General features: G+C 30.3%; 3 protein-coding genes across 3 annotated transcripts; all 3 read right to left on the minus strand.

Annotated features, from left to right (window-relative positions):
* Window positions 1–480: 480 nt before the first annotated feature.
* Window positions 481–6594, minus strand: LOC111628878. The gene is made up of 4 exons (XM_023372736.1): window positions 6243–6594; window positions 6145–6184; window positions 1035–1112; window positions 481–967 (listed from the first exon to the last, which is right to left on the minus strand). The coding sequence occupies exons 1-4, from the start codon at window positions 6266–6268 to the stop codon at window positions 716–718; spliced, it is 396 nt and encodes a 131-aa protein (XP_023228504.1). The 5' UTR covers window positions 6269–6594; the 3' UTR covers window positions 481–715.
* A 4049-nt stretch (window positions 6595–10643) lies between these two features.
* LOC111628859 lies at window positions 10644–16745 on the minus strand. Its single transcript, XM_023372716.1, has 4 exons — window positions 16323–16745; window positions 16225–16264; window positions 11115–11192; window positions 10644–11047 (listed from the first exon to the last, which is right to left on the minus strand). Exons 1-4 carry the CDS (start codon window positions 16346–16348, stop codon window positions 10796–10798), a joined length of 396 nt encoding a protein of 131 aa, XP_023228484.1. The 5' UTR covers window positions 16349–16745; the 3' UTR covers window positions 10644–10795.
* Window positions 16740–26421, minus strand: LOC111628858 (sorting nexin-3-like). The gene is made up of 4 exons (XM_023372715.1): window positions 26190–26421; window positions 22826–22921; window positions 22621–22745; window positions 16740–17080 (listed from the first exon to the last, which is right to left on the minus strand). The coding sequence occupies exons 1-4, from the start codon at window positions 26364–26366 to the stop codon at window positions 16975–16977; spliced, it is 504 nt and encodes a 167-aa protein (XP_023228483.1). The 5' UTR covers window positions 26367–26421; the 3' UTR covers window positions 16740–16974.
* Window positions 26422–26449: the final 28 nt, after the last annotated feature.

Genomic DNA, 26449 nt, shown 5'->3' on the forward strand with positions numbered 1-26449 from the left:
ACTATTTTTTTGCTAATTATGTATTCGCTTGAACTTTGTTAAAACCTTAACTATATCCGGAACAACAACCGAAGTTGTAGGAGGAAATTCGCCTATTTTACCGATCTAGGAATCCCCCTTTTCCAATTTTAATATCAACTCAAAATAATTTAAAAAGACAAATTACAATAAAACGGTTTATTATCCAACTATCAGAAATTTTACAGCATGCTAAGGAAGAGAGGAAGGAGCAATTAGATAATTAAAATTGTAAAGGATCAAAAATATATACATATAAATGGGGAATATCGCACTTCTGACAATCGCTGCAAGTGTGTGGGCTAGATTTGGAGAATCCGTGCTTCTCACATGGACAACTGTATGTCGAGTTTGCTTGAATTTCGTTTCTTCTGAGATCGCAGCAATGTGCGACGGGTAAACTAGTTCTCATTTTAAAAAAAAGTATTATAAAAATTAAAAATTATATTATCTTTTGTGAAAGTAACAGCAATCTAAATTAGTAAAAGTTAATATGGAAGGAGTTTACAAAAGCACAATTGAGAATATTGATAAATTTATTTTTCTAATTTTTTCCAGCACCTTATACTAATTATTTCCATTTACTACTATTGAATTATCATCGCTGTTAAGATCGACGGATTCTTCATCGATTTGAACGTTTATTGCTTTGTTCTGTAAATAAATATTTCTCTGATAAGTTTTATACGATGTATATTTATATAAGAAATTGTAAGTTTAATAAACTAACATCATTATCTTTGATTTCATAAGAAGAAATGGTTGGTGACTCGATTTCCGAATTTCTCAATCTGTCCATAATAATGTCCATGCTGTCTCTGTATCTGAGAATTGGTGGAATTTTTTCATTGTATGAATTCGTGTTCATATTTACTAAATTTTCGGCAAGTGAAAAAAGTTTATCATCTGTTTCTGTAGCAGAATCTTTTAATTCTACTTTATTCAACAACTGGAAAATTCTTAAATTTATTAGAAAGAATAGTCTATCAAGGTTTATTAAAAATAATACTATTTACAATGCTCTGTGGTGGTCCTTTGCTAATTTCTTCGAAATCTTGACTTTCGCTATCTCTTCTCCCAAGGTTTTTTCTATTCTAAATGAGAAAATCTTTGTTATGAACTATCTTTCAGTTTGAAACTGTACGCATTTTTAACATAAGTGAATATCAATTTTAATTTGTACCAAATAAATTAAAATTGGTATTCATTAAATTATTTTAACTGATACGGTTTTCTCAGACAGATATGTCAATGACCACAGTTGTGGTCCTATTAATCATGAAGCTATTAGAAATTGTAGCATAAAATTTATTCCACGTATTTCATTATGTTATTTGAAAAGAAACTCGCAAATGACTGTCATGTTACCTTGAAATATTTAAATAGTTTAGGACTTTAGGCCTACGTTCTGTACGTTCATAATTGAAGACCTGAGGATTATAACTAGGTTAGAATGTTGTCTAAAATTTTGCAAGAGAAGCGAAAAGATTGCTAAAATCCGCAATTTTTTATGCCAGTACATTTATAAAGCCTTATCAAAATGTAGTTCCAGTATTGAGACATCAGACAAAGCCGAAATACACGTTTCTTTGACGTTTACTTGATAAAGGATTTTTAAAAACGACGAAAAGTCCTTTACACGATTATAACTGGGCTTAGGGAGAAGTGCACTGCACCTTAATAACATTATAGCAGCTGAGCTAACCGATTAGGAAGGAGACCCATTCCATCTCCTATACTCTTCCATTCTTCAGGTTATTCGTCTTCAAATATGTTTGGACTGTGGTGCACTTCTTTTGTCTTGTTTAGCAAAAAACCTTATCCAGAAATCCATTTTACCTGCAGGTATGAACTCCATCTGCTTCTGAAGTTACTGATCTTTTCAAGATTAACAGCATGTTTCGATCATCATATTTTTTCTTTAGTACTTTAGGATGGCCTTTCTTCTTCATGCTAAATGTTGCCTACTCTTCCAACTGAATGGGAATACTTGTAATGAACAATAATTGGGTCATCAGCAGTGATTTTGAACTGTCACTTTACTGAATGATTTTGGTGAACGTGGAGTCATGCTAGAACTGAAGTTCACAGTTTTGGTATGTCCTTCAACGTCATTTGGATCAATAAACAGTTTAATATCCTTGGCGTAGTAATAATAATAATAATAAAAAAATCGCTGACCAGCGAACATGACAGTCGCCATTACAGTCTTCGTTGTTTACATGCGAACCAAACGTTACCACTGGTGAAGCTTGTTGAGGGCCTAGCTCTAGCACTGTTATCATTCTTTAAGCATACTTCCAGTACTGGCTGATAAAATGCACTTGTAAGTCCACTTATAGTATTCTGTGAATACTATAAGTGGACTTAAGTATTCTATTTTTTCATATATCAAACCTCTCCCACAGGATTATACGTGAGTTTAGAGGTAAAATATTCAATAAAACTGAAAAAGTAAAATAATCAATTCCAACAGTAAATCAGTTTTTTTTAATGGAAAATTAAAAATTCATTGTGGATTCTTTTTATTTTATCAGATTAATATGAATTTTCACTAAAAAATTGTTACACTAGTTGTTACATACCAGAACACTTCTATTTATTCATTATCGACTGACTAAAAATGTTGCTATTAGTGCTGAAAATAGAACTGTCCAACTTTCACATTTCTAGACTATTTTACGACAGATTTTTCTTCCAAAAACTTATAATAATTCCTTTCAGGTTATTTTAATTTATTGGAATTAATAACAAATTGAAAATTGAATTAACAAATATTTCAAATGAGCAAATATCAGAAGCCATTCGATAGCTAAGAAAAAGACTTAACAATGATTTAACTGTGTCAGAATAGCCTGTCTTCAGACTATTCTGAAAGTGACAATATTATAATTATTATTATTATTATTATTGGAGTCCATAATTTTACAATATACATTATATAGAACGGCTGAATGGCCGAGTGGATATGGTGTCAACTTACTGCTGTAGGGCTCTGAGAACGACGGATGGATAAAAAATCCCAAGAATTTTTAGGTGGACCATCTCGGACGCCCCTAGACCAGTTTTGTTTATAATGCGCCATGACCTAGAGATTGCCACACTATAAATAAATTTATAAGAGTTTGCATCTCGAAAGATTTTCGATACGTAGAGAACTAACAAATGCAGAATACTGAAATCAATGACTGTATAAAAACTTAGAAAAACTTATTGATTTCCTAAATAACTTGATAGCAGAAATCAATTTCGATAGAAATAAAACTAGTCAACCGATAATTAAGGTTTAGCAGCTTTGATTATAGGTATTTGCTAGAAGTAGAAATTTATCATCTTTCGAAAGAATAATTATAATCAATACTTTTTTAAACATTACTTGGAGAAATCTTGTTTCTTTTTAAAACTAGTAACTGGTAGAAGGAAATTATGAATAAATATCTGCAATTTTCTAAGAAAACTATTCAATTGGCGCAAGTGAATGTAGCCTTCTTTTTAGGAATTTATTTCTTGAAAGCATACGTTCACATAACCCTATTTAGTTGTACCATTAATTTTCCTCTTTTGTTCAAATAACAAAGGAATTTTAAAATATGGCAGAGGCTGTTGTTTGACTTTCCAGGCACTCGAATAGGAAGTTAAGGGGACCATTAGGAAATTTGATAATTTTCAGTTATACTCAGATATAAAATTTCAGTCATAACAAAAGCTTAAAAGGCGTAAGTTTGTTGAATAACGATAAAAATCTCCATTTAAAAAATAGTCCACTTAAAATTGAATGTTTACATTATTGACCATCTGTTACGAGATAATAATATAAAAGTTATTATTATTAGGCAAAAAAGGCTTAAGTTTGAAATTAGTGATGAGTTTTTAAAATGTTTTAAATGTCAATAACGAACATTTTTATTTAAGTCTGACCCCACTCGATATGATACACGATCTCTCGTTCCTCTATCTCCTATTTCAGTTCAGTACTCCAAAATTTATGGCATTAATGCCCTTATATACAAGTTACCATGCCAAATTTTAGTTTCATAATCTTTATCCCATTCTGAGATATTACACATTTATGGCATTTTCTTTAGATTTTGAAATATTTTATGATATTAATTTAAACCAAATATTTCACTTCCAATCTACACTGCTGGCCAATAAGGCCAGCAGTGTAGATTGTAAATTGCTACCCAGGAAGGAAAGCAAATAGCAGAATCATGTTTATTATATACATATAGTATATTGGGAGGAAGACATTAAATTGATAGATAATCTTGAGGCACATTAGCACCCAGCATGTTGTACAGTACATACCTTTCATGCAAATTTTGCATTTGTTGCCTGCTGCCTTCATGGTGTAGCAATTTTAAAGGTCAGCAGTGTATTTTTGATTTTTCAGCTAAAAGGATTAGCATAAAAAGGACAATTATCCATCCATATCAGATGAACACTAAGGAGTGAGTTACTAAACATGTACCCCCTTAACATTGAAGAAACACTTAAATGATTAAACCATATTTGATTTTGTAATGGATAAATATTAATAGTCAAACCATAGTCACATATTTATCATTGCATATACTAATTTATCATTATATACTCTGTAAATTTTAATTCATGAATATTTAGAAATAGGAAATTATTAAATGATTTATTTAATATTAATCTAATATTAAATAAATCATTTAGTTAATAAACTTGTAAAAAAATATGATATTTATTCATTTTAACTCCAATTTTGTATCTTTCCCATAAAAATTTTAAATAGTTTTGGTTTGATAGATCTTGCAGACTTTATAGCAATTTAGAAAATTGAAGTTCTGTGATTCATGAAGGAATGGATTGGAATTTCTGTACATTATACAAGATGTCTACTTAAACATATATCAGGGCAAGATATCTTACTGGCTTTGGTTAGATTACATTATGTTGTGGACCACAGCATACACTGGACATGCACCCATTCTGTTGCTATCTGCAATCAACAGAGATGATACCACAAAAAGATTCGAGTGGTGCAATATTACATTCAATTTACAGCATAATGAATTGCAACTCCTTTATACCATTTTATGAGGCAGTTTTCCAAAATAGTGTGGATAGCTGTCACAACATGCATCACTGAACACAGCACGCTCCATGATGCATGCAACATATGTAACATAGTATGTTTTATCCCCATGGTTCTCAATCTTTTTGAAGTTGGGGAACACTAAACTTTGACATTTTTTCCACAGAACAAACCTTTTGGAAATCAAGAGCACACTTGGTCTAGTATATAATGTCATTGGCATTTGCTGATTACCATACACAAACTGTTTTACATTGTATTGATTTTTCTTTTGCAACAATTTTTAATTGTATATTTGATTTTTCACGGAACACTTGAAGTGGCTTCATGGAGCACCCATGTTCTGCAGACCATGGATTGAGAACCACAGTTTTATCATAAATGTCTAGTGTGGAATTTGGGATGAGCAGCTTCTTGATTCCGTATATGTTGATAGCACCCTGAAGAGTGACTGATATCTGAACATCAATATCTAAACAGAATAGTGGATGAATGGCTTGATAACTTTCCATTGGTGCAATTACAGCGATATGATGGTACCTACATCATTTCCAGTATGCATCAGTAACTTAGAGTGGTTTGGCAATCCTAGATAGGACATGTTCCCAGTATTAATCCTTTTGGATTTTTTTCCTTTGGGATCACCTTAAAGCATTGATATATGATGTGTTCCCAGCAGTGTCAAGTATCACTGACAAACTGGAGAAACACATACAAGAGGCCTGTTAAACAATGACACCAGAATGCTGTACCATCTGGAACACCAATGCTCCATTGTCTACATCTTTGTATTTCCATTGAAGACAGTTTTGAACATGTTTTCTAACAAAATAAGTTCTCTTTTTGCTATCAATTTATACAATATTGTCTTAGAATGTATGTTAAGTCAAACTGTCTTAAACTGATTCCCTTTGGTTATTTCAGCATGCACCAAATACACATAATCATTCAATACTAAAAAGATCTCTCTTGCTCCTGGATAAATGCTTAGCTAAACATCTTATAAATTATATATGTCAAATTTTACTTCTACTATATATCTTTTAATTGGTTTTTCCTACCTTTCCAAGACTTGTTTGATTTCTTTTGTTAAATATTTCACTATCAAAATAAAGTATATTAAATGGAGAAATTTGTATTTTAAATTATTTCTTATTACCTGATTCCTTTAAAACAATTTCCCATTTTATTTCAATTCATTTTTCACTAAAAGAAATCAAAATTATGAAAAAAGCATTGTTAACAATAAAGAATGATTTGTAACTTTATTGTTGCATCTATAATGTCAAGAATTTGTAATTTTATATCACTTAAAATAAACAATATAACCTAGAATTAACAGAATACATTTTATTGTATATTCTAATGGGAATTTCACAAACAGTAGAGTTTTTTTACATTTTTTTTGCATTTTTTTTTATAAGTATAAAAGAAAACACTCCAAACTGTTAGCTTAAGTATATTGTCAATAATTTTATCAAACAAAAAATTTATTAAATATTATATCTAGTGAGAATATGTATAATAGAAAATGAGTATAAAGANTATTTTTAATAACAAAACGTTCTTCGGCATGATAAAAGTGTTTGTTTAGTTATGGCAACGCAACACTTGGGCGATCTGCCTAAGGAGGATGCCTTCTGGGAGGGCTTTTTAAGGGAAACTACTCCCTATTTAGACGTTACAGACGTGGAGAAAACCCGGAAAACTCCACGTGGCTAGTCCTTCCTGGCGATGCGCAAACCCAGGATCGAACTCCTAGTGTTCAGGGTACGAAGAGCGCTTGGCCACTGGTGGGCACTGATGATGATAAAGTGATGAATAACCCGGAGGACCGTATTTCAGGAAAGATTTTGTTATGGGGTCTCGGGGAGCTTTGCAACGTACTTTTATTTTTCCACTTTCTGTCTCGTACCATTATGCAACACTGATTAGTGACGAAGAGTAGGATTATGGTGAAATGGTTACGGACGTTTGCTGAAGTTGTTCGCGCTCGTTTTCGGCAAACAAGTGCGAGTGATGTTTCCACTCTGTTACCGTTGCCGATGACAACCTGCTATTTTTATAATATACAGTATTAGTATAATTAAAATATAGCCTATTATTAGTATATTTGAAGTACAGAGCTTCCGTTGGGATTCGGCTTGCTCCNATCTTCAAATTATTCTGCCGGATAATGTTAGTCACAGAATATAAATTCTGTACTAATGCCACGGAACCATCGTCAAGGTCTCACCCTCCTCCGTAGATTTTTTGTTTGTTTGTCCACAAACCCCGTAATGACTAGGCAGAATCGACATTACGGGAAAAACTGGAATCGCCACATTTACAAATACAAATATTGTTGATAGATTCGAAATTATCTCGGAAATTCATTTAGAATGTTATGGAACTGGAATTGGTACACCATATCCAAGTGAGGAATGCGTCGTGGAAAGAAAAACTGAAAATACATTCTTCACAATGAAAAATTTATAACAAATGGAACGTAATTAATTGTTACTTTTATTTTAAATTTTATTGGAATTAAATAAGCATAAAATTTTCATATTTTTAATAACAAAACGTTCTTCGGCATGATAAAAGTGTTTGTTTAGTTATGGCAACGCAACATTTGGGCGATCTGCCTAAGGGGGATGCCTTCTGGGAGGGCTTTTTAAGGGAAACTACTCCCTATTTAGACGTTACAGATGTGGAGAAAACCCGGAAAACTCCACGTGGCCAGTCCTTCCTGGCGATGCGCAAACCCAGGACCGAACTCCTAGTGTTCAGGGTACGAAGAGCGCTTGGCCACTGGTGGGCACTGATGATAATAAAGTGATGAATAACCCGGAGGACCGTATTTCAGGAAAGATTTTGTTATGGTGTCTCGGGGGGCTTTGCAACGTTCTTTTATTTTTCCACTTTCTGTCTCGTACCATTATGCAACACTGATTAGTGACGAAGAGTAGGATTATGATGAAATGGTTACGGATGTTTGCTGAAGTTGTTCGCGCTCGTTTTCGGTCCCCTCATTCGTGATAAACCATAAAATTATTCAGTGAACGAGTAAATTTAATGTCATGTATCCGAACATTATCACCGTAATCGTTAGAGGTTCGTTCTGCAATCCGAGTCTAAATTCAAAATAATATTGTCACTATTTTTCAAAATAAATGATAAAAACCTTGCGTAAAAGAACTTTATTACAGGTTTGAAGGTTGCTTCGCTATAATTATAGTATAGTGGTGCCTCGTATAACGGACGCTGCGAACAACGGACTTTCCATTCGGCAGTTACGTGAACAATGGACTTTCTGCGAACAAGTGCGAGTGATGTTTCCACTCTGTAGCCGTTGCCGATGACAATCTGCTATTTTTATAATATATTAGTATTATTAGAATATATTATTATTATATCTGAAGTACAGAGCTTCCGATGGAATTCGGCTTGCTCCCTTGTTTATTACGTACATCACCTCAGTGCAGGGTATTTACATTTATTCAAGTGTTGTGCAAATCGTGGCTTCTAAAAAATCAGAAAGGTGATTTCAATTGAAACAGCAAGAAATCATCAGAAGGAGTGAAAGTTGACCAAAACTTCCTTGTCGAATGGGGAGAGGTTCAGGAGTTTACCAACACTCATTATACAAACAGAGCTGAGGCCAACAGGATCAATAATCTCTACAATGGCACCCTTGCCCGTCATTTCCGACAGGTGTTGAAGAAGAGAGAGAAACAGACCACTTTGGACATGTTTTTCAAGAAGTCAGCTGCCAAAAAACAAAGGATGGAACAAGAGGAGTTGATCCTGCAAGCCCCGGTAGCCTCTCCTGAATCTGACTCCGATTTAAAAAAAGCAATAAAAAGAGACTTGCTGCAATGTGTGAAAGTGTCTCTCTGTATGAATGTGTGAAGAAAGGAGGTAGAGGAATACTTTGGTTCCTCCACATCCTCCTCAAAACATCTGACTACCCGGCATAATTGGTGACTGCTCCATTTTCATTTTTTTTAATGGTACAGTATGGTTATTTTATGCTGCGGAACGAATTAGATGTTTTAACATGTGTTTCTATGGGAAAATGCGTTTCGTATAACGGACTTTTCACTTAACGGACGTGCACCTGAAACGGATTAAGTACAGTACATTATACGAGGCACCACTGTATTCTCGAACGTGTACAGTTATCTGAACTATTTAAATAACTGAAATAACTCGTATCGAAATTAATTCGGATAAGTTTCACTCGATTGAGTGCATTTGAAACAGCAGATAATCCAATATGGCTCTACGGCCATATTGGATTATCTGCTGAATCCGTGGCGGCACAATGTTATTTGTTTATTTGTTTACGGAAACGCGAGCCATGAACGAAAAGCTGAGGGGATGCCTCTCGGGAGGACTTTCTATGGGAAACTGGTCCCTATTTAGGTATTACTAACGTGAAGAAAATCTGGAAAACTCCACATAATCAGCCCGTTGGTGAGGCTCAACATCGCCCACTAGTGTTCTAGAGAATAACACCACTGAGCACTGGTAGTTAGGCGTGAACCTACAACTAGTCGTAGTCGTGCGAATACTAGTGGACGATAAACAAGCCGGAGTGGTCTCTAGTCTTTATTTACTATATAGCCTTGAGTGCCACGTATTCTGTTACATACTAATATACTTGTATACAGCAAAACTAAGTATGAAAAATTTCTCTTTACCTCATTTATATATATAAAAATGAATGTATGTCTGTCTGTCTGTATGTCCTTCATGCATTACCACACTGCTTATTCGATTGCCAAGAAACTGGGAAGTTTTTTTAATACACTCCCGCGAAGCTTTCTGGCATAGTACATTTATCCTACGATAGATGGCGCGAGTGTATACGAGCATTTCATCGTGAGTTCGATCGATTTCAAATTGCGAAGACCATTCCCCCTCCAAAAAATATCTCTATATACTGTATGCCATTTGTGAACTGTTATTTACAATATTTGTAATAATTTTTGTTTAATCACTTTATTTCAACTATTTTTTTGCTAATTATGTATTCGCTTGAACTTTGTTAAAACCTTAACTATATCCGGAACAACAACCGAAGTTGTAGGAGGAAATTCGCCTATTTTACCGATCTAGGAATCCCCCTTTTCCAATTTTAATATCAACTCAAAATAATTTAAAAAGGCAAATTACAATAAAACGGTTTATTATCCAACTATCAGAAATTTTACAGCATGCTAAGGAAGAGAGGAAGGAGCAATTAGATAATTAAAATTGTAAAGGATCAAAAATATATACATATAAATGGGGAATATCGCACTTCTGACAATCGCTGCAAGTGTGTGGGCTAGATTTGGAGAATCCGTGCTTCTCACATGGACAACTGTATGTCGAGTTTGCTTGAATTTCGTTTCTTCTGAGATCGCAGCAATGTGCGACGGGTAAACTAGTTCTCATTTTAAAAAAAAGTATTATAAAAATTAAAAATTATATTATCTTTTGTGAAAGTAACAGTAATCTAAATTAGTAAAAGTTAATATGGAAGGAGTTTACAAAAGCACAATTGAGAATATTGATAAATTTATTTTTCTAATTTTTTCCAGCACCTTATACTAATTATTTCCATTTACTACTATTGAATTATCATCGCTGTTAAGATCGACGGATTCTTCATCGATTTGAACGTTTATTGCTTTGTTCTGTAAATAAATATTTCTCTGATAAGTTTTATACGATGTATATTTATATAAGAAATTGTAAGTTTAATAAACTAACATCATTATCTTTGATTTCATAAGAAGAAATGGTTGGTGACTCGATTTCCGAATTTCTCAATCTGTCCATAATAATGTCCATGCTGTCTCTGTATCTGAGAATTGGTGGAATTTTTTCATTGTATGAATTCGTGTTCATATTTACTAAATTTTCGGCAAGTGAAAAAAGTTTATCATCTGTTTCTGTAGCAGAATCTTTTAATTCTACTTTATTCAACAACTGGAAAATTCTTAAATTTATTAGAAAGAATAGTCTATCAAGGTTTATTAAAAATAATACTATTTACAATGCTCTGTGGTGGTCCTTTGCTAATTTCTTCGAAATCTTGACTTTCGCTATCTCTTCTCCCAAGGTTTTTTCTATTCTAAATGAGAAAATCTTTGTTATGAACTATCTTTCAGTTTGAAACTGTACGCATTTTTAACATAAGTGAATATCAATTTTAATTTGTACCAAATAAATTAAAATTGGTATTCATTAAATTATTTTAACTGATACGGTTTTCTCAGACAGATATGTCAATGACCACAGTTGTGGTCCTATTAATCATGAAGCTATTAGAAATTGTAGCATAAAATTTATTCCACGTATTTCATTATGTTATTTGAAAAGAAACTCGCAAATGACTGTCATGTTACCTTGAAATATTTAAATAGTTTAGGACTTTAGGCCTACGTTCTGTACGTTCATAATTGAAGACCTGAGGATTATAACTAGGTTAGAATGTTGTCTAAAATTTTGCAAGAGAAGCGAAAAGATTGCTAAAATCCGCAATTTTTTATGCCAGTACATTTATAAAGCCTTATCAAAATGTAGTTCCAGTATTGAGACATCAGACAAAGCCGAAATACACGTTTCTTTGACGTTTACTTGATAAAGGATTTTTAAAAACGACGAAAAGTCCTTTACACGATTATAACTGGGCTTAGGGAGAAGTGCACTGCACCTTAATAACATTATAGCAGCTGAGCTAACCGATTAGGAAGGAGACCCATTCCATCTCCTATACTCTTCCATTCTTCAGGTTATTCGTCTTCAAATATGTTTGGACTGTGGTGCACTTCTTTTGTCTTGTTTAGCAAAAAACCTTATCCAGAAATCCATTTTACCTGCAGGTATGAACTCCATCTGCTTCTGAAGTTACTGATCTTTTCAAGATTAACAGCATGTTTCGATCATCATATTTTTTCTTTAGTACTTTAGGATGGCCTTTCTTCTTCATGCTAAATGTTGCCTACTCTTCCAACTGAATGGGAATACTTGTAATGAACAATAATTGGGTCATCAGCAGTGATTTTGAACTGTCACTTTACTGAATGATTTTGGTGAACGTGGAGTCATGCTAGAACTGAAGTTCACAGTTTTGGTATGTCCTTCAACGTCATTTGGATCAATAAACAGTTTAATATCCTTGGCGTAGTAATAATAATAATAATAAAAAAATCGCTGACCAGCGAACATGACAGTCGCCATTACAGTCTTCGTTGTTTACATGCGAACCAAACGTTACCACTGGTGAAGCTTGTTGAGGGCCTAGCTCTAGCACTGTTATCATTCTTTAAGCATACTTCCAGTACTGGCTGATAAAATGCACTTGTAAGTCCACTTATAGTATTCTGTGAATACTATAAGTGGACTTAAGTATTCTATTTTTTCATATATCAAACCTCTCCCACAGGATTATACGTGAGTTTAGAGGTAAAATATTCAATAAAACTGAAAAAGTAAAATAATCAATTCCAACAGTAAATCAGTTTTTTTTAATGGAAAATTAAAAATTCATTGTGGATTCTTTTTATTTTATCAGATTAATATGAATTTTCACTAAAAAATTGTTACACTAGTTGTTACATACCAGAACACTTCTATTTATTCATTATCGACTGACTAAAAATGTTGCTATTAGTGCTGAAAATAGAACTGTCCAACTTTCACATTTCTAGACTATTTTACGACAGATTTTTCTTCCAAAAACTTATAATAATTCCTTTCAGGTTATTTTAATTTATTGGAATTAATAACAAATTGAAAATTGAATTAACAAATATTTCAAATGAGCAAATATCAGAAGCCATTCGATAGCTAAGAAAAAGACTTAACAATGATTTAACTGTGTCAGAATAGCCTGTCTTCAGACTATTCTGAAAGTGACAATATTATAATTATTATTATTATTATTATTGGAGTCCATAATTTTACAATATACATTATATAGAACGGCTGAATGGCCGAGTGGATATGGTGTCAACTTACTGCTGTAGGGCTCTGAGAACGACGGATGGATAAAAAATCCCAAGAATTTTTAGGTGGACCATCTCGGACGCCCCTAGACCAGTTTTGTTTATAATGCGCCATGACCTAGAGATTGCCACACTATAAATAAATTTATAAGAGTTTGCATCTCGAAAGATTTTCGATACGTAGAGAACTAACAAATGCAGAATACTGAAATCAATGACTGTATAAAAACTTAGAAAAACTTATTGATTTCCTAAATAACTTGATAGCAGAAATCAATTTCGATAGAAATAAAACTAGTCAACCGATAATTAAGGTTTAGCAGCTTTGATTATAGGTATTTGCTAGAAGTAGAAATTTATCATCTTTCGAAAGAATAATTATAATCAATACTTTTTTAAACATTACTTGGAGAAATCTTGTTTCTTTTTAAAACTAGTAACTGGTAGAAGGAAATTATGAATGAATATCTGCAATTTTCTAAGAAAACTATTCAATTGGCGCAAGTGAATGTAGCCTTCTTTTTAGGAATTTATTTCTTGAAAGCATACGTTCACATAACCCTATTTAGTTGTACCATTAATTTTCCTCTTTTGTTCAAATAACAAAGGAATTTTAAAATATGGCAGAGGCTGTTGTTTGACTTTCCAGGCACTCGAATAGGAAGTTAAGGGGACCATTAGGAAATTTGATAATTTTCAGTTATACTCAGATATAAAATTTCAGTCATAACAAAAGCTTAAAAGGCGTAAGTTTGTTGAATAACGATAAAAATCTCCATTTAAAAAATAGTCCACTTAAAATTGAATGTTTACATTATTGACCATCTGTTACGAGATAATAATATAAAAGTTATTATTATTAGGCAAAAAAGGCTTAAGTTTGAAATTAGTGATGAGTTTTTAAAATGTTTTAAATGTCAATAACGAACATTTTTATTTAAGTCTGACCCCACTCGATATGATACACGATCTCTCGTTCCTCTATCTCCTATTTCAGTTCAGTACTCCAAAATTTATGGCATTAATGCCCTTATATACAAGTTACCATGCCAAATTTTAGTTTCATAATCTTTATCCCATTCTGAGATATTACACATTTATGGCATTTTCTTTAGATTTTGAAATATTTTATGATATTAATTTAAACCAAATATTTCACTTCCAATCTACACTGCTGGCCAATAAGGCCAGCAGTGTAGATTGTAAATTGCTACCCAGGAAGGAAAGCAAATAGCAGAATCATGTTTATTATATACATATAGTATATTGGGAGGAAGACATTAAATTGATAGATAATCTTGAGGCACATTAGCACCCAGCATGTTGTACAGTACATACCTTTCATGCAAATTTTGCATTTGTTGCCTGCTGCCTTCATGGTGTAGCAATTTTAAAGGTCAGCAGTGTATTTTTGATTTTTCAGCTAAAAGGATTAGCATAAAAAGGACAATTATCCATCCATATCAGATGAACACTAAGGAGTGAGTTACTAAACATGTACCCCCTTAACATTGAAGAAACACTTAAATGATTAAACCATATTTGATTTTGTAATGGATAAATATTAATAGTCAAACCATAGTCACATATTTATCATTGCATATACTAATTTATCATTATATACTCTGTAAATTTTAATTCATGAATATTTAGAAATAGGAAATTATTAAATGATTTATTTAATATTAATCTAATATTAAATAAATCATTTAGTTAATAAACTTGTAAAAAAATATGATATTTATTCATTTTAACTCCAATTTTGTATCTTTCCCATAAAAATTTTAAATAGTTTTGGTTTGATAGATCTTGCAGACTTTATAGCAATTTAGAAAATTGAAGTTCTGTGATTCATGAAGGAATGGATTGGAATTTCTGTACATTATACAAGATGTCTACTTAAACATATATCAGGGCAAGATATCTTACTGGCTTTGGTTAGATTACATTATGTTGTGGACCACAGCATACACTGGACATGCACCCATTCTGTTGCTATCTGCAATCAACAGAGATGATACCACAAAAAGATTCGAGTGGTGCAATATTACATTCAATTTACAGCATAATGAATTGCAACTCCTTTATACCATTTTATGAGGCAGTTTTCCAAAATAGTGTGGATAGCTGTCACAACATGCATCACTGAACACAGCACGCTCCATGATGCATGCAACATATGTAACATAGTATGTTTTATCCCCATGGTTCTCAATCTTTTTGAAGTTGGGGAACACTAAACTTTGACATTTTTTCCACAGAACAAACCTTTTGGAAATCAAGAGCACACTTGGTCTAGTATATAATGTCATTGGCATTTGCTGATTACCATACACAAACTGTTTTACATTGTATTGATTTTTCTTTTGCAACAATTTTTAATTGTATATTTGATTTTTCACGGAACACTTGAAGTGGCTTCATGGAGCACCCATGTTCTGCAGACCATGGATTGAGAACCACAGTTTTATCATAAATGTCTAGTGTGGAATTTGGGATGAGCAGCTTCTTGATTCCGTATATGTTGATAGCACCCTGAAGAGTGACTGATATCTGAACATCAATATCTAAACAGAATAGTGGATGAATGGCTTGATAACTTTCCATTGGTGCAATTACAGCGATATGATGGTACCTACATCATTTCCAGTATGCATCAGTAACTTAGAGTGGTTTGGCAATCCTAGATAGGACATGTTCCCAGTATTAATCCTTTTGGATTTTTTTCCTTTGGGATCACCTTAAAGCATTGATATATGATGTGTTCCCAGCAGTGTCAAGTATCACTGACAAACTGGAGAAACACATACAAGAGGCCTGTTAAACAATGACACCAGAATGCTGTACCATCTGGAACACCAATGCTCCATTGTCTACATCTTTGTATTTCCATTGAAGACAGTTTTGAACATGTTTTCTAACAAAATAAGTTCTCTTTTTGCTATCAATTTATACAATATTGTCTTAGAATGTATGTTAAGTCAAACTGTCTTAAACTGATTCCCTTTGGTTATTTCAGCATGCACCAAATACACATAATCATTCAATACTAAAAAGATCTCTCTTGCTCCTGGATAAATGCTTAGCTAAACATCTTATAAATTATATATGTCAAATTTTACTTCTACTATATATCTTTTAATTGGTTTTTCCTACCTTTCCAAGACTTGTTTGATTTCTTTTGTTAAATATTTCACTATCAAAATAAAGTATATTAAATGGAGAAATTTGTATTTTAAATTATTTCTTATTACCTGATTCCTTTAAAACAATTTCCCATTTTATTTCAATTCATTTTTCACTAAAAGAAATCAAAATTATGAAAAAAGCATTGTTAACAATAAAGAATGATTTGTAACTTTATTGTTGCATCTATAATGTCAAGAATTTGTAATTTTATATCACTTAAAATAAACAATATAACCTAGAATTAACAGAATACATTTTATTGTATATTCTAATGGGAATTTCACAAACAGTAGAGTTTTTTTACATTTTTTTTGCATTTTTTTTTATAAGTATAAAAGAAAACACTCCAAACTGTTAGCTTAAGTATATTGTCAATAATTTTATCAAACAAAAAATTTATTAAATATTATATCTAGTGAGAATATGTATAATAGAAAATGAGTATAAAGAATTTTTAGGTTTAGAATAATAAATTAGGGTACAGGGAAGCACAATACAATAAAACTATACAGTAATTAAAAAAACTTCTAAATAAATTATAAAATACTAATATACAATTTTTTAAAAAGTGCATATATAACTATTTCATCTTTTCTTTTTGAAACAGACTGCAATAACCAGTTGCATGAAAATATGATCAAGAGTAACAAACTATCACTTTTTGGTGTTGCCGGAAAAAAATCACAAAAAATCTGAATTTAGTAAAAGTAAACAAAATCACGTATTCCTGATTTTTCCTGGTACATAATTTTTGTCTATGACAGGTTCTTGGAGAAACATGTGAAGACACCTCTCGTTCTGTGCTAAAGGATGACCCGCAACCCTGAAATTTTTATAAAAGAAAACAATAAAATTTCAACATACTTGTTCATATTGAAAATACTAAAATAAAAATTATTATAATATGAACAACAAAGAGTTAAAATGAATTATTTAACATTATATTCTTCTTTATTAATTATAATCCAAAATCAATTTTTGTTTTTATGCCTTTAGGAATAAATAGAAATATCTAGGCACTGTCCTTGCCAAAAAATCGTAATTAAGAGAGACAGTTTTATCAACAATACAAGATATTGCATTGGTCCATAAAACTGCATCTCTCTTAATTGCACATTTATATAATCTGATACACTTAACAGATTTCAAAAAATTTCTTTCAAAATGATTGGTTGTTTTTACTACTACTCCAACAAAAATTGTTCCTAACTGAAATAAAGACTAATCATTCCAGTACATTCTAAAGTAAAAATCCAAAAATAATTTAAAGTAATCTAATTTTTCATATCTAGGTAATCTTAGGAATAAACGCATAACAGAAAAATTAAATAAACAAAATATATATTTAAAACATGCTATATTTAAGTTTTTGTGGTTATTAACACTGAAGTATTTTAATTCTATGAAATTCCTTTTAATTGTCATCTACTGTTAATATTTATTAAACAGTCTCAATAATAAAACTAACAACTGTTTCTGGATATGTTATTAAGTAAAAATGGATTTAATTTTAAAGTAAAAATAAAAATTTATCTGAGAAGCTAAATAAAAATGTCTATTAAGAATTTTAATAATAACTATTTCTATGATTCTGAAGATATGAGATTGAAATCTAAATTTATGGTTTATTTAATGAAGGAAAACATTTTTAGAATAACCATTTTTGTTAACTGTTGCTATGTAACAAGTTAGTAAAACAATAAAAATGTCACAAAATGTTTGTGATATTTTTATTATAAGCTGTAGTTTCTCTCTCTTCTGCATATACAACTTTGTTTTAATGCTGCATCATAATATTACATTTTAAATGCTAAAAAAGTTTAAATTAAATGCTTGTTACTAGCAAAGCTCATTTGAAACTAATGTAACCATTTACTAATGTATTGATAATACATCGTCAACTTACAACATTATAAATTATTAGGTTTTGGACTGAAGAAATTTTTGGAAGTCTTTCTGTCCTGTGGGCACTAAAAGGGCTTTTTTCAGGTTCATCATGGGTTTGGCCATATGTACAATGGGTAAGATTGGTGAGCAGTGGAACCCTATATATCTGGGACAGTCCCCCTGAAATATTCCTGGGGTTTTTCAATCACCCAGATTTGATCCCAGAATAGGCTGTTCCTTTAATAAGAAACTTAATATGCTATTGATTCTAAGATGTATCTCTATTTAATACAAACAAAAAATGGGTTAAAAAGAAGAGCATCTTAGAATTGAGGAAATATAGTTGTATATTTCAATATTAATATTTACAAATGATTTCATTTTATTTCATATTTAACTTTACTAAGAAAGTAAAAAAAAAAAAAAAACATAAAATTTAATCAAAACAATTCTAAACAAACACTACATATTGAATGAAATAAGTTGTACTCACTTGTTACATAAGATGCATTGTGTAGCAATTAAAAGCAGATGATGATAGTAGTGGTGGTTTGTTAATTATAGAATGCTTAAATTTTTTATAATAAAAGAAACAAAGCTTTGTGATATAAAGTTCATTGGTTACTATCATAAATAAGTTCAAAATAAAGGACAATTGTAGTTTATATATGAATTGTGTTCTTTAAGTACATACAAAAATTGGCAAAATTATTGCATAGAAATATATGAAAATTCAAAAACATGACATAGAAATCAATAATAATAATCTACTGGCAAAATAAATTTATAAAGATATTCAGTACATTTCTAACAACATAGAAAATACTAAAAATGTGAATATGTTAGTCAATTAGTAAGTTGATTAGAATAAAGTCTTCAAAAATGAGTTAAATACTCAATGCTCAGGATATGACATATATATCTTATTCTTGATAATACTAGCATTCATCACTATTTATTTGTCATTCTCTGCAGTTGAGATAATATAATTGTCAACATATTCATTAAACTGATTAATTAATCTTCCAAATATTTCAATTCAACAAAGGATACATATTATTCAATAACTTTGATTTCTCCCCCTTTTTATCATCTATAAAATAAATTTTCACTCATCACAGGTAAACAATAAAATGCATTTTCAAACCCTGTTTATAAGCCAACAACATTTGTTTTCCAAAAACTGTCTTAATTTCTTTCTTTTCAATAAAATATTTTTACCTTTCTTCATATTATTGAAGAAGTTGTTGGATACTGTACTTGCACTTCATAATATTCCAAAATTCATTTATTAAACACAGGGACAGATCTATTTAGGGACTAATAGGGCTGAAGTCCTGGGCCCACAAAAATTGAATTATCATCATAAATTTTTAATACTTTTTCATTAATTATGAACACTTATCATATAGTAAAAACTAGTTAATATTGATAATATTCTATTATAATAATGATAATTTATAGCATTATTTGTTTTATTGTAAATGGGGCCCCATTGGACTTTAATAAGCCCTAGGCCCCAAAAACCCTACATCTGACACTGATTAAACATGAATTTAGGAAATATTGAAAAACACTGACACAATCATTACATATAAAAAATATTTAAAAATCTATTTAAAACCATTAATTGTTTCATAAATTAATGGGTCAACTTTTTACTGTACATACTTAATACCTTCAGATGCCAAATATACACCCATAACTGCCGTAAATGATCAGACTAAATTTGGATATAATGATTATAAATTAGAAATGAATTTGGCATTAGAGTGAGGCATTAGGTGCCATCTCGTATTAAAATTAATAATTATAATATTTAATTAATTTAGATTAATTGTGGATGTATATTTGCTTAGTATATTGTGTTTCAGTTGTATACATTTGTATATCTATACAGTCGACCCCCCCTATAACACTGTTGATAATTCTGTTTTATATGAATTTCATGTTGTATGAGTCACTTAGATTTTACAAATACATCAGCCGTTCACAGCCCGGCACACGTATTTGTAAAATCTAAGTGACTTGTATAACATGGAATTCATATAAAATGGAATTATCAACAGTGTTATAGGGGGATGACTGTACCTTGCCAGGATTGTGATGGCCAACTGAGTGCCTTGAGTGGATGTTTCTGGCTGAGGGAGTGATTGCATCCCCAGTTGGCACTGTAATAGCCATCAATTGTTATATCTTAAACTTATATATACTGGAAGAGGAGATAGGACCGAAGGTCCAGGTAGCATAACTGGCAACATGTCCGCACGGTAAGTGGGAGTTGCAGGTTTGAATCCTGCTTTGGGCCGATTTTCTTCCAGTTTAATCTAAATTAATTAATTAAATATTATAATTATTAACTTTAATACGAGATGGCACCTAACACCTCACTTTAGTGCCAAATTCATTTCTAATTTATAATCATTGTAGCCCGATCATTTACAGCAGTTGTGGGTGTATATTTGCTTAATATATCGGGTTTTGGTTGTGTATATTTGTATACCTTCAGATGCCATTCTAGGAAGAGAAAAATTTAATATTTCTAGAATTTAACATTTATAAAACTGTTAATTTTGTAAAGTTATTGATAATTCCTGTTTTTATGAAATTTTTTTAATAATAAATTATACAATTTCTATTTGTATCAACTAAAACTGCTTAATAATTTGATTTGTGGCATCATCTCTATACCACTAAATTAATTAATAGCACATCTTAATATTGAAGTTCAAAAATTAATTCCTATCAATTTTAACATTTTTGATGATAAAATATTAAAATTAAAAATACAGTTTTTAATTTTATTCTATCAATAAAATAAAATTATTTTAATTTCACAATGCAACTCAAATATCTCCCAAATATTTTCTAGTTTATTAAAGTTTGTTTTATATAAATATGACTGTACTTTTTATATGAAAATACAGTACAACTGTTTGTCGTATTTATTAATGTGTAATACAAACAATAAAAAACTACAGTGATAATGTAAATTATAAAACTAACAGCACAAAACCTTTCTCACTAATTTCTAGCCTTATTAACTGGAGTACAAACGTGTATGTGCATCTCCTGTACGTAGCACGCTTACTCTAAAATCTTTTTCCCCAACTTTAGCAAGTATCCTATCTGCACACCTCCCTTCTTTACCAAAAGTATGTTGTTTTTCTCCCTCGGTATCGTATACCTATCATCGACGAAGACGTCACGGGTAAGACGACACCTGAGTAAACATTGGCAGCATTTAAACTTCTTCTAACCGACGCTCCACAGTGTACCCGAGGAAGGCCTATTAAGAAGGCCGAAAACGTTTGTACTCCAGTTAATAAGGCTAGAAATTAGTGAGAAAGGTTTTGTGCTGTTAGTCTTAGAAATAGTTCTAGCTACATATGCATAGTAGTGTAAATTATAAAGTTAATAAATCTAAATTTTTTTAGTAAGATACTACAAATAAGAACCAGAAGTTATTGAATTTGGGTCTAAACAACATTCTGTTGAAATATTCAACTATTTGCAATATCAGGCCATATTCTAAACTTTGTAAGTTAAATCTCACTAATTTACCATAGTAATAAACAATATATATTCTGAATTTTGTTTTTATTTTAAAAACTTATAGCTGAGAAATTGTATAAAGTATAATAAAACAGTATAATTAACTTCGCTCATTTAAATCACACACTTATAAATTTATAAGTGTATTTAATTATTTAATATATTAGTTCTTTTTTTAATTAATATATTGATAATTATATATATTTTTTCTCAATATCCAGTGTGGTAGCTGATGAAAGCTATATATATTTTAGTAATAACCAAAAATAATTGTCATCAAATATATACAATGAAATTTTCTTGCATAAATCAAACTATTGTTGAGGTCATCATAAAAGAATTTGCAAAATATGATATAATAAAATACTGCTGTTTCTGACTAATCCTGTAGCACATACAATATATGAAATTTTTCCTCTTCAGGATCACAATGAAAACAGAAAATTATCATTATATAATTTAATAATTTATACTCAGATAGATAATCACATAAAATTCTTGATAACTTATTTAATGGAACTTAAAAGCCAGATTATTTTTGAAAACTGGAAACTTTTCATTTTTAATTGATAATTAAATAAATGTATTCTACAATTCTTAACTTATGTAACTGATGTGTTAATGATAAGTTATTCAATCTCCATAATTGACTATTAGAATAATGTGTTACATAAGTACAGTTTAGATATTGAGATATTTGATCATATACAATACATACTTTTTTATAGCATTAAAATATTTTTCTTCATGATCATATTTGTTTGAAATTGTTTAATCATCAAAATAAATTATATTCATTTGATCTGTAACTTCGAAAGACTGAATTTTAATGAAGTGTTTTTCTTTCAAAATATCATCATGATAACAAATGCAAAAGTTAAAATTCATTTTACAACACACAACAATGATAAATTTTCTTACTTATTTATAAATAATTCAAGCCCTTTTCTCCTCTCTTCAATAAACTCTTCATCAAAAATTCCATCATCCGATCTGAATGGTAACTGTCGTTTCCATGCCTTTCCTGGCAAAGGTGGAACTACAATCTTCAAAAAAAAAAAATCAAATCAAATTATAAACTGAAAACAAATAAAAGAAAATTTTAAAAAATTTCAGATATATTTACTTTGCTGTCCCTTTCCAATTCATTTCTTAACCATTCAAAATCACTGTAACGTCTTCTTGCTGTTGATTCTTTCAACTTAAACACTGGAAGATTTGTCTATTTAAAAAATAGTTATTAAATAAAATTATTAGTCTGTTAGATATAAAAAATTTAATTACATTTTAACTAATATGCTTTCTTCTGAGTATGTTTAGTTATAAAGTAGAGACTCACTAACAGACTTCAGATTTAACAAACAAAAAAAAATCTGTCCTGTAGAAAATATTTAAAACTATTTTTATTCACGAATAGAGCATGCTAAAAGGTCGGATCAACGTGTTAATCAGTATAAATTACTCAACGTACATTATATTATTATTTTATTCATACTTATATTTTTAGCAATAGCATACTTCTCTTCATCCAATTAGTCTGTTAAATCAATAATCTACTATAATAATTAATAATGTAATTAAATATTAAAACATATACTGTAACAATAATGTCATTACATTAGTTTTATCAAATCTGATCCATTTGAATTGGTGGCAAACTCAAATATTTATACCGATAAGATAAAAATAAATTCACACTAGTTATCTTAACCATACAACAGACATAATTCTTATAATAAAAGTCAAATAGAATCTAATTTATCTGCTTTTACATTATAAATATTGTACATATAACTAAAGAAAATAAGTCCTTCATTTTCCTACTATAAAAAATGGCTTAGTTTATTTGCTATAATTTTGTGGCACTAAAATTAAGTCTGAACGTAGATGTAGCATTCTTAAATATATCATTTTATTCCAAAATGTAGAAAATAATTTAACAGTTAAAACAGTTAATACTTGAATATTCTTCCAAAAAAACTACAGCAGAACCTGGTTGACTCAAATCAGTCAGGGAATAAATTTGAGTTATCCAGGTATGAGTTAACCAGGTTCCATTGTATTACTAAACAGAAATCTTAAATTCTGTTACACAAGTATTAGCTTAAGTTTACTTCATTGTAAATGGCTTTACACATACATAGATATATATTTATAACAATATAAAATGATAACAATTTTATAACTTCTAAATACTCAACAATACAAATAGTAAATAATTTTCTAGAATCTGATTTAAAATCATAGACTTTCCCCTTGAATAGCATTAACATGAAATTAGTTAATGACGACAACTTGCAAGTTATTTGAAAAATATCTTTGTTACTTTATGCAACTGGCCATTGAAATTGTGTCTGGCATAAAGTGAAAGTTACATTCGTTATGAAAGGCAACTATGTTTAGAAAAAGCATAGTCATATTATACGAATAAAATGTTTTAGAATGTCAATTTCTCTTATACAGTTTTCTAACAATAATAATATTTACAGATAATTTCAATAATAAAATATACAGGTTAGACTAAAAGTCAGTTAACCGTGTTTTATGTGTTTAAATACGTTCATTAATACGAATTGTTAATATTGGTTTCTTTATGTTCCTGTCAGTGGCCATTGTTTAGAGGTTTGACAATAAAATATTTCTGTAATTAATTTATATCATTTCGTCATATTTTTTTTTATAAAAAAATAATGTTTAAAAAAATTAATTTTAATTAATAACTTCGTTTCAAAATTTCATAAAAATAAAATATATAATATTTCCATGTGAATATTTTAAATTTTGGAATATATTTTACCATTTAAATGAATTAAAACCGATCTTCTGGAATCGATATCGCGTCAATCTTCGTTCTTTTACAATTTCGTTCGTATGTAGAACTGTCCGTTAAGACGATTGCTAGGCAATTTGAAAGTAATTATTGCAATTTAGAAGTAACTGGATGAATAACGATGCGCAATTAACTTTTTAATTGCGTGTCTCGAGTNAAAATTAAATAATTTGTATTTCACAAAACAATTTACAATATATAAATAATGAATATTAATGCAGCCATTACTTAAAGTACTATTTAATAAATGTGAATACAGTAGTACTTTAATATGTTGTATAAGTAACTCATTGTAGTATTTACTTTGTAAAAGTAAATATAAAATGACGTTCTAAATATAATTGAAGTTTTTAACAAGAAGAGAGAAATGTTCTGTTTTAGTTAGCATTGTATTTTTGAATATAGTGTTATAAATCCCAAAGATATTTATGACTGCTTATACAGAAAAGTCCAGCAACCTCAATTTAATGTGGACTGGGAAGGCAAAAGTTACCAAAAAACGACGAGCTTTACAAATAGCAATATTGCCAGTCTAAATAGTAGAATTTTCTTAAAGGTGTTTTATGTGAAAATTCATATACGTATTAACTGCATATCAATATTAAATATTTATATTTTTAGTTAAATTCTAATTTAAAAAATATATATATCGGCTGCTTTCAAGTTAATGGTATTCGTATAACAGCATTTTACAGAGGCACCTTGGAAAACGGGTTATATTCTTTGCTAACACTCAAAATTAACAACATTATCAAGTGTCGCCAGTGAGGAACGATAACTTACTCTATCCTAGTGTTAAAATTATAGCAGTAAAAATTAGATTACATATTTTTATTTTTTGAACGACTGGACTTTTACAGAATGTGGAGTTTCCAGGACCCTACCGTAATTATACATCACTTACTTATAACACTTATTTTTTTTTGTACAGGGTTAAATAAATATGTACTTTAAACTACATAAAATATTAGTTCACTATCTGATTAATTTTGTAATATTAAAGATTCATACATATTAGTCACCAAAGTAATTTATATTACAATAAAAAAAAGGGCATGCCGAATTTTGAAATGTTTATAAATTTATAGTATATAATTTAAACATTTTATGCATAAATTTATGGAAATAATTAACAGGAAATTTTAGATGAATATTTGTGTAAAGCATATCTTTAAAACTGAATAAAAACATTACATATCAATGAGTAGCATTGTTTTCCAACCAAAATATCGTATAAAACGGAAAACAAAAAGATACAATTTAAAACAGGAAGCTATTCAATTGAAGTTCGTTAAACAATCAGCTGATAAATTTCTTTGCTGCTTGACAAAAACGTCAAAATAACGATTAAACAATGGAAGAATGAAACCAATTACCCATAACAAAGGTATAGGAGGGGAAGAAATGGATATTTTATATTAACGGCTGCAAATACCTTTCGAGTTTACAAACTGAATCAGAGATTAATGTGCTCTTTCGATACAATAACAATGTTAAAATGCTCTCTCTCCGAGTTCGAGTTAATTCTCGAGGTGTTTAATTCGTTCTCTTGTTTTCGCTTTATGATTATTTAAGGTGATGTTTTGAGCAGAATTAAAAAATGCAAATTCCAAGACTGCGTCATTTAAAATTGAAAACAGAACATTCTCCATTGACTTACTCTCATGTGCACTTCGTAATCGGTATATCTCTTTCTGGCTAATCCGTGTGTTATAGGGCTTCCTACGTCAATCTCGAGAAAGTTAGCCGGCGCGGCGTAAGCATCGTCTAAAGTTTGTTTCTTTGTTTGAAGACGTTTCGTCGCATCAAATGGTTGATGAGGGATATCTGTCGCCATGACACTACGATGATGTATAATCCAATTTTTCTCTAACTGCCTGTAGATGGCGTTATTAATTACATTATTTATAAGCAAATTTT

This window comes from Centruroides sculpturatus, unplaced genomic scaffold, assembly GCF_000671375.1.
Source record: "Centruroides sculpturatus isolate CEXI.00-Female unplaced genomic scaffold, Cexi_2.0 scaffold359, whole genome shotgun sequence".
Taxonomy (NCBI): Eukaryota; Metazoa; Arthropoda; class Arachnida; order Scorpiones; family Buthidae; genus Centruroides; species Centruroides sculpturatus.

Bases quoted from the DNA above. Each gene is read 5' to 3' on its own strand.
- LOC111628859 (XM_023372716.1), bottom strand. From the start codon at position 16,348: ATGGGAAATTGTTTTAAAGGAATCAG. The intron at 16,265-16,322 runs GTAATAAGAAAT...TTATTTTGATAG, and splicing joins AATTGTTTTAAAGGAATCAG to TGAAATATTTAACAAAAGAA. The intron at 11,193-16,224 runs GTAGGAAAAACC...TTTCTCATTTAG, and splicing joins ATCAAACAAGTCTTGGAAAG to AATAGAAAAAACCTTGGGAG.
- LOC111628858 (XM_023372715.1), bottom strand. From the start codon at position 26,366: ATGGCGACAGATATCCCTCATCAACCATTTGATGCGACGAAACGTCTT. The intron at 22,746-22,825 runs GTAAATATATCT...TTTTTTTTGAAG, and splicing joins AATTGGAAAGGGACAGCAAA to ATTGTAGTTCCACCTTTGCC. The intron at 17,081-22,620 runs GTAAGAAAATTT...TAAAAATTTCAG, and splicing joins CTTGAATTATTTATAAATAA to GGTTGCGGGTCATCCTTTAG.
- LOC111628878 (XM_023372736.1), bottom strand. From the start codon at position 6,268: ATGGGAAATTGTTTTAAAGGAATCAG. The intron at 6,185-6,242 runs GTAATAAGAAAT...TTATTTTGATAG, and splicing joins AATTGTTTTAAAGGAATCAG to TGAAATATTTAACAAAAGAA. The intron at 1,113-6,144 runs GTAGGAAAAACC...TTTCTCATTTAG, and splicing joins ATCAAACAAGTCTTGGAAAG to AATAGAAAAAACCTTGGGAG.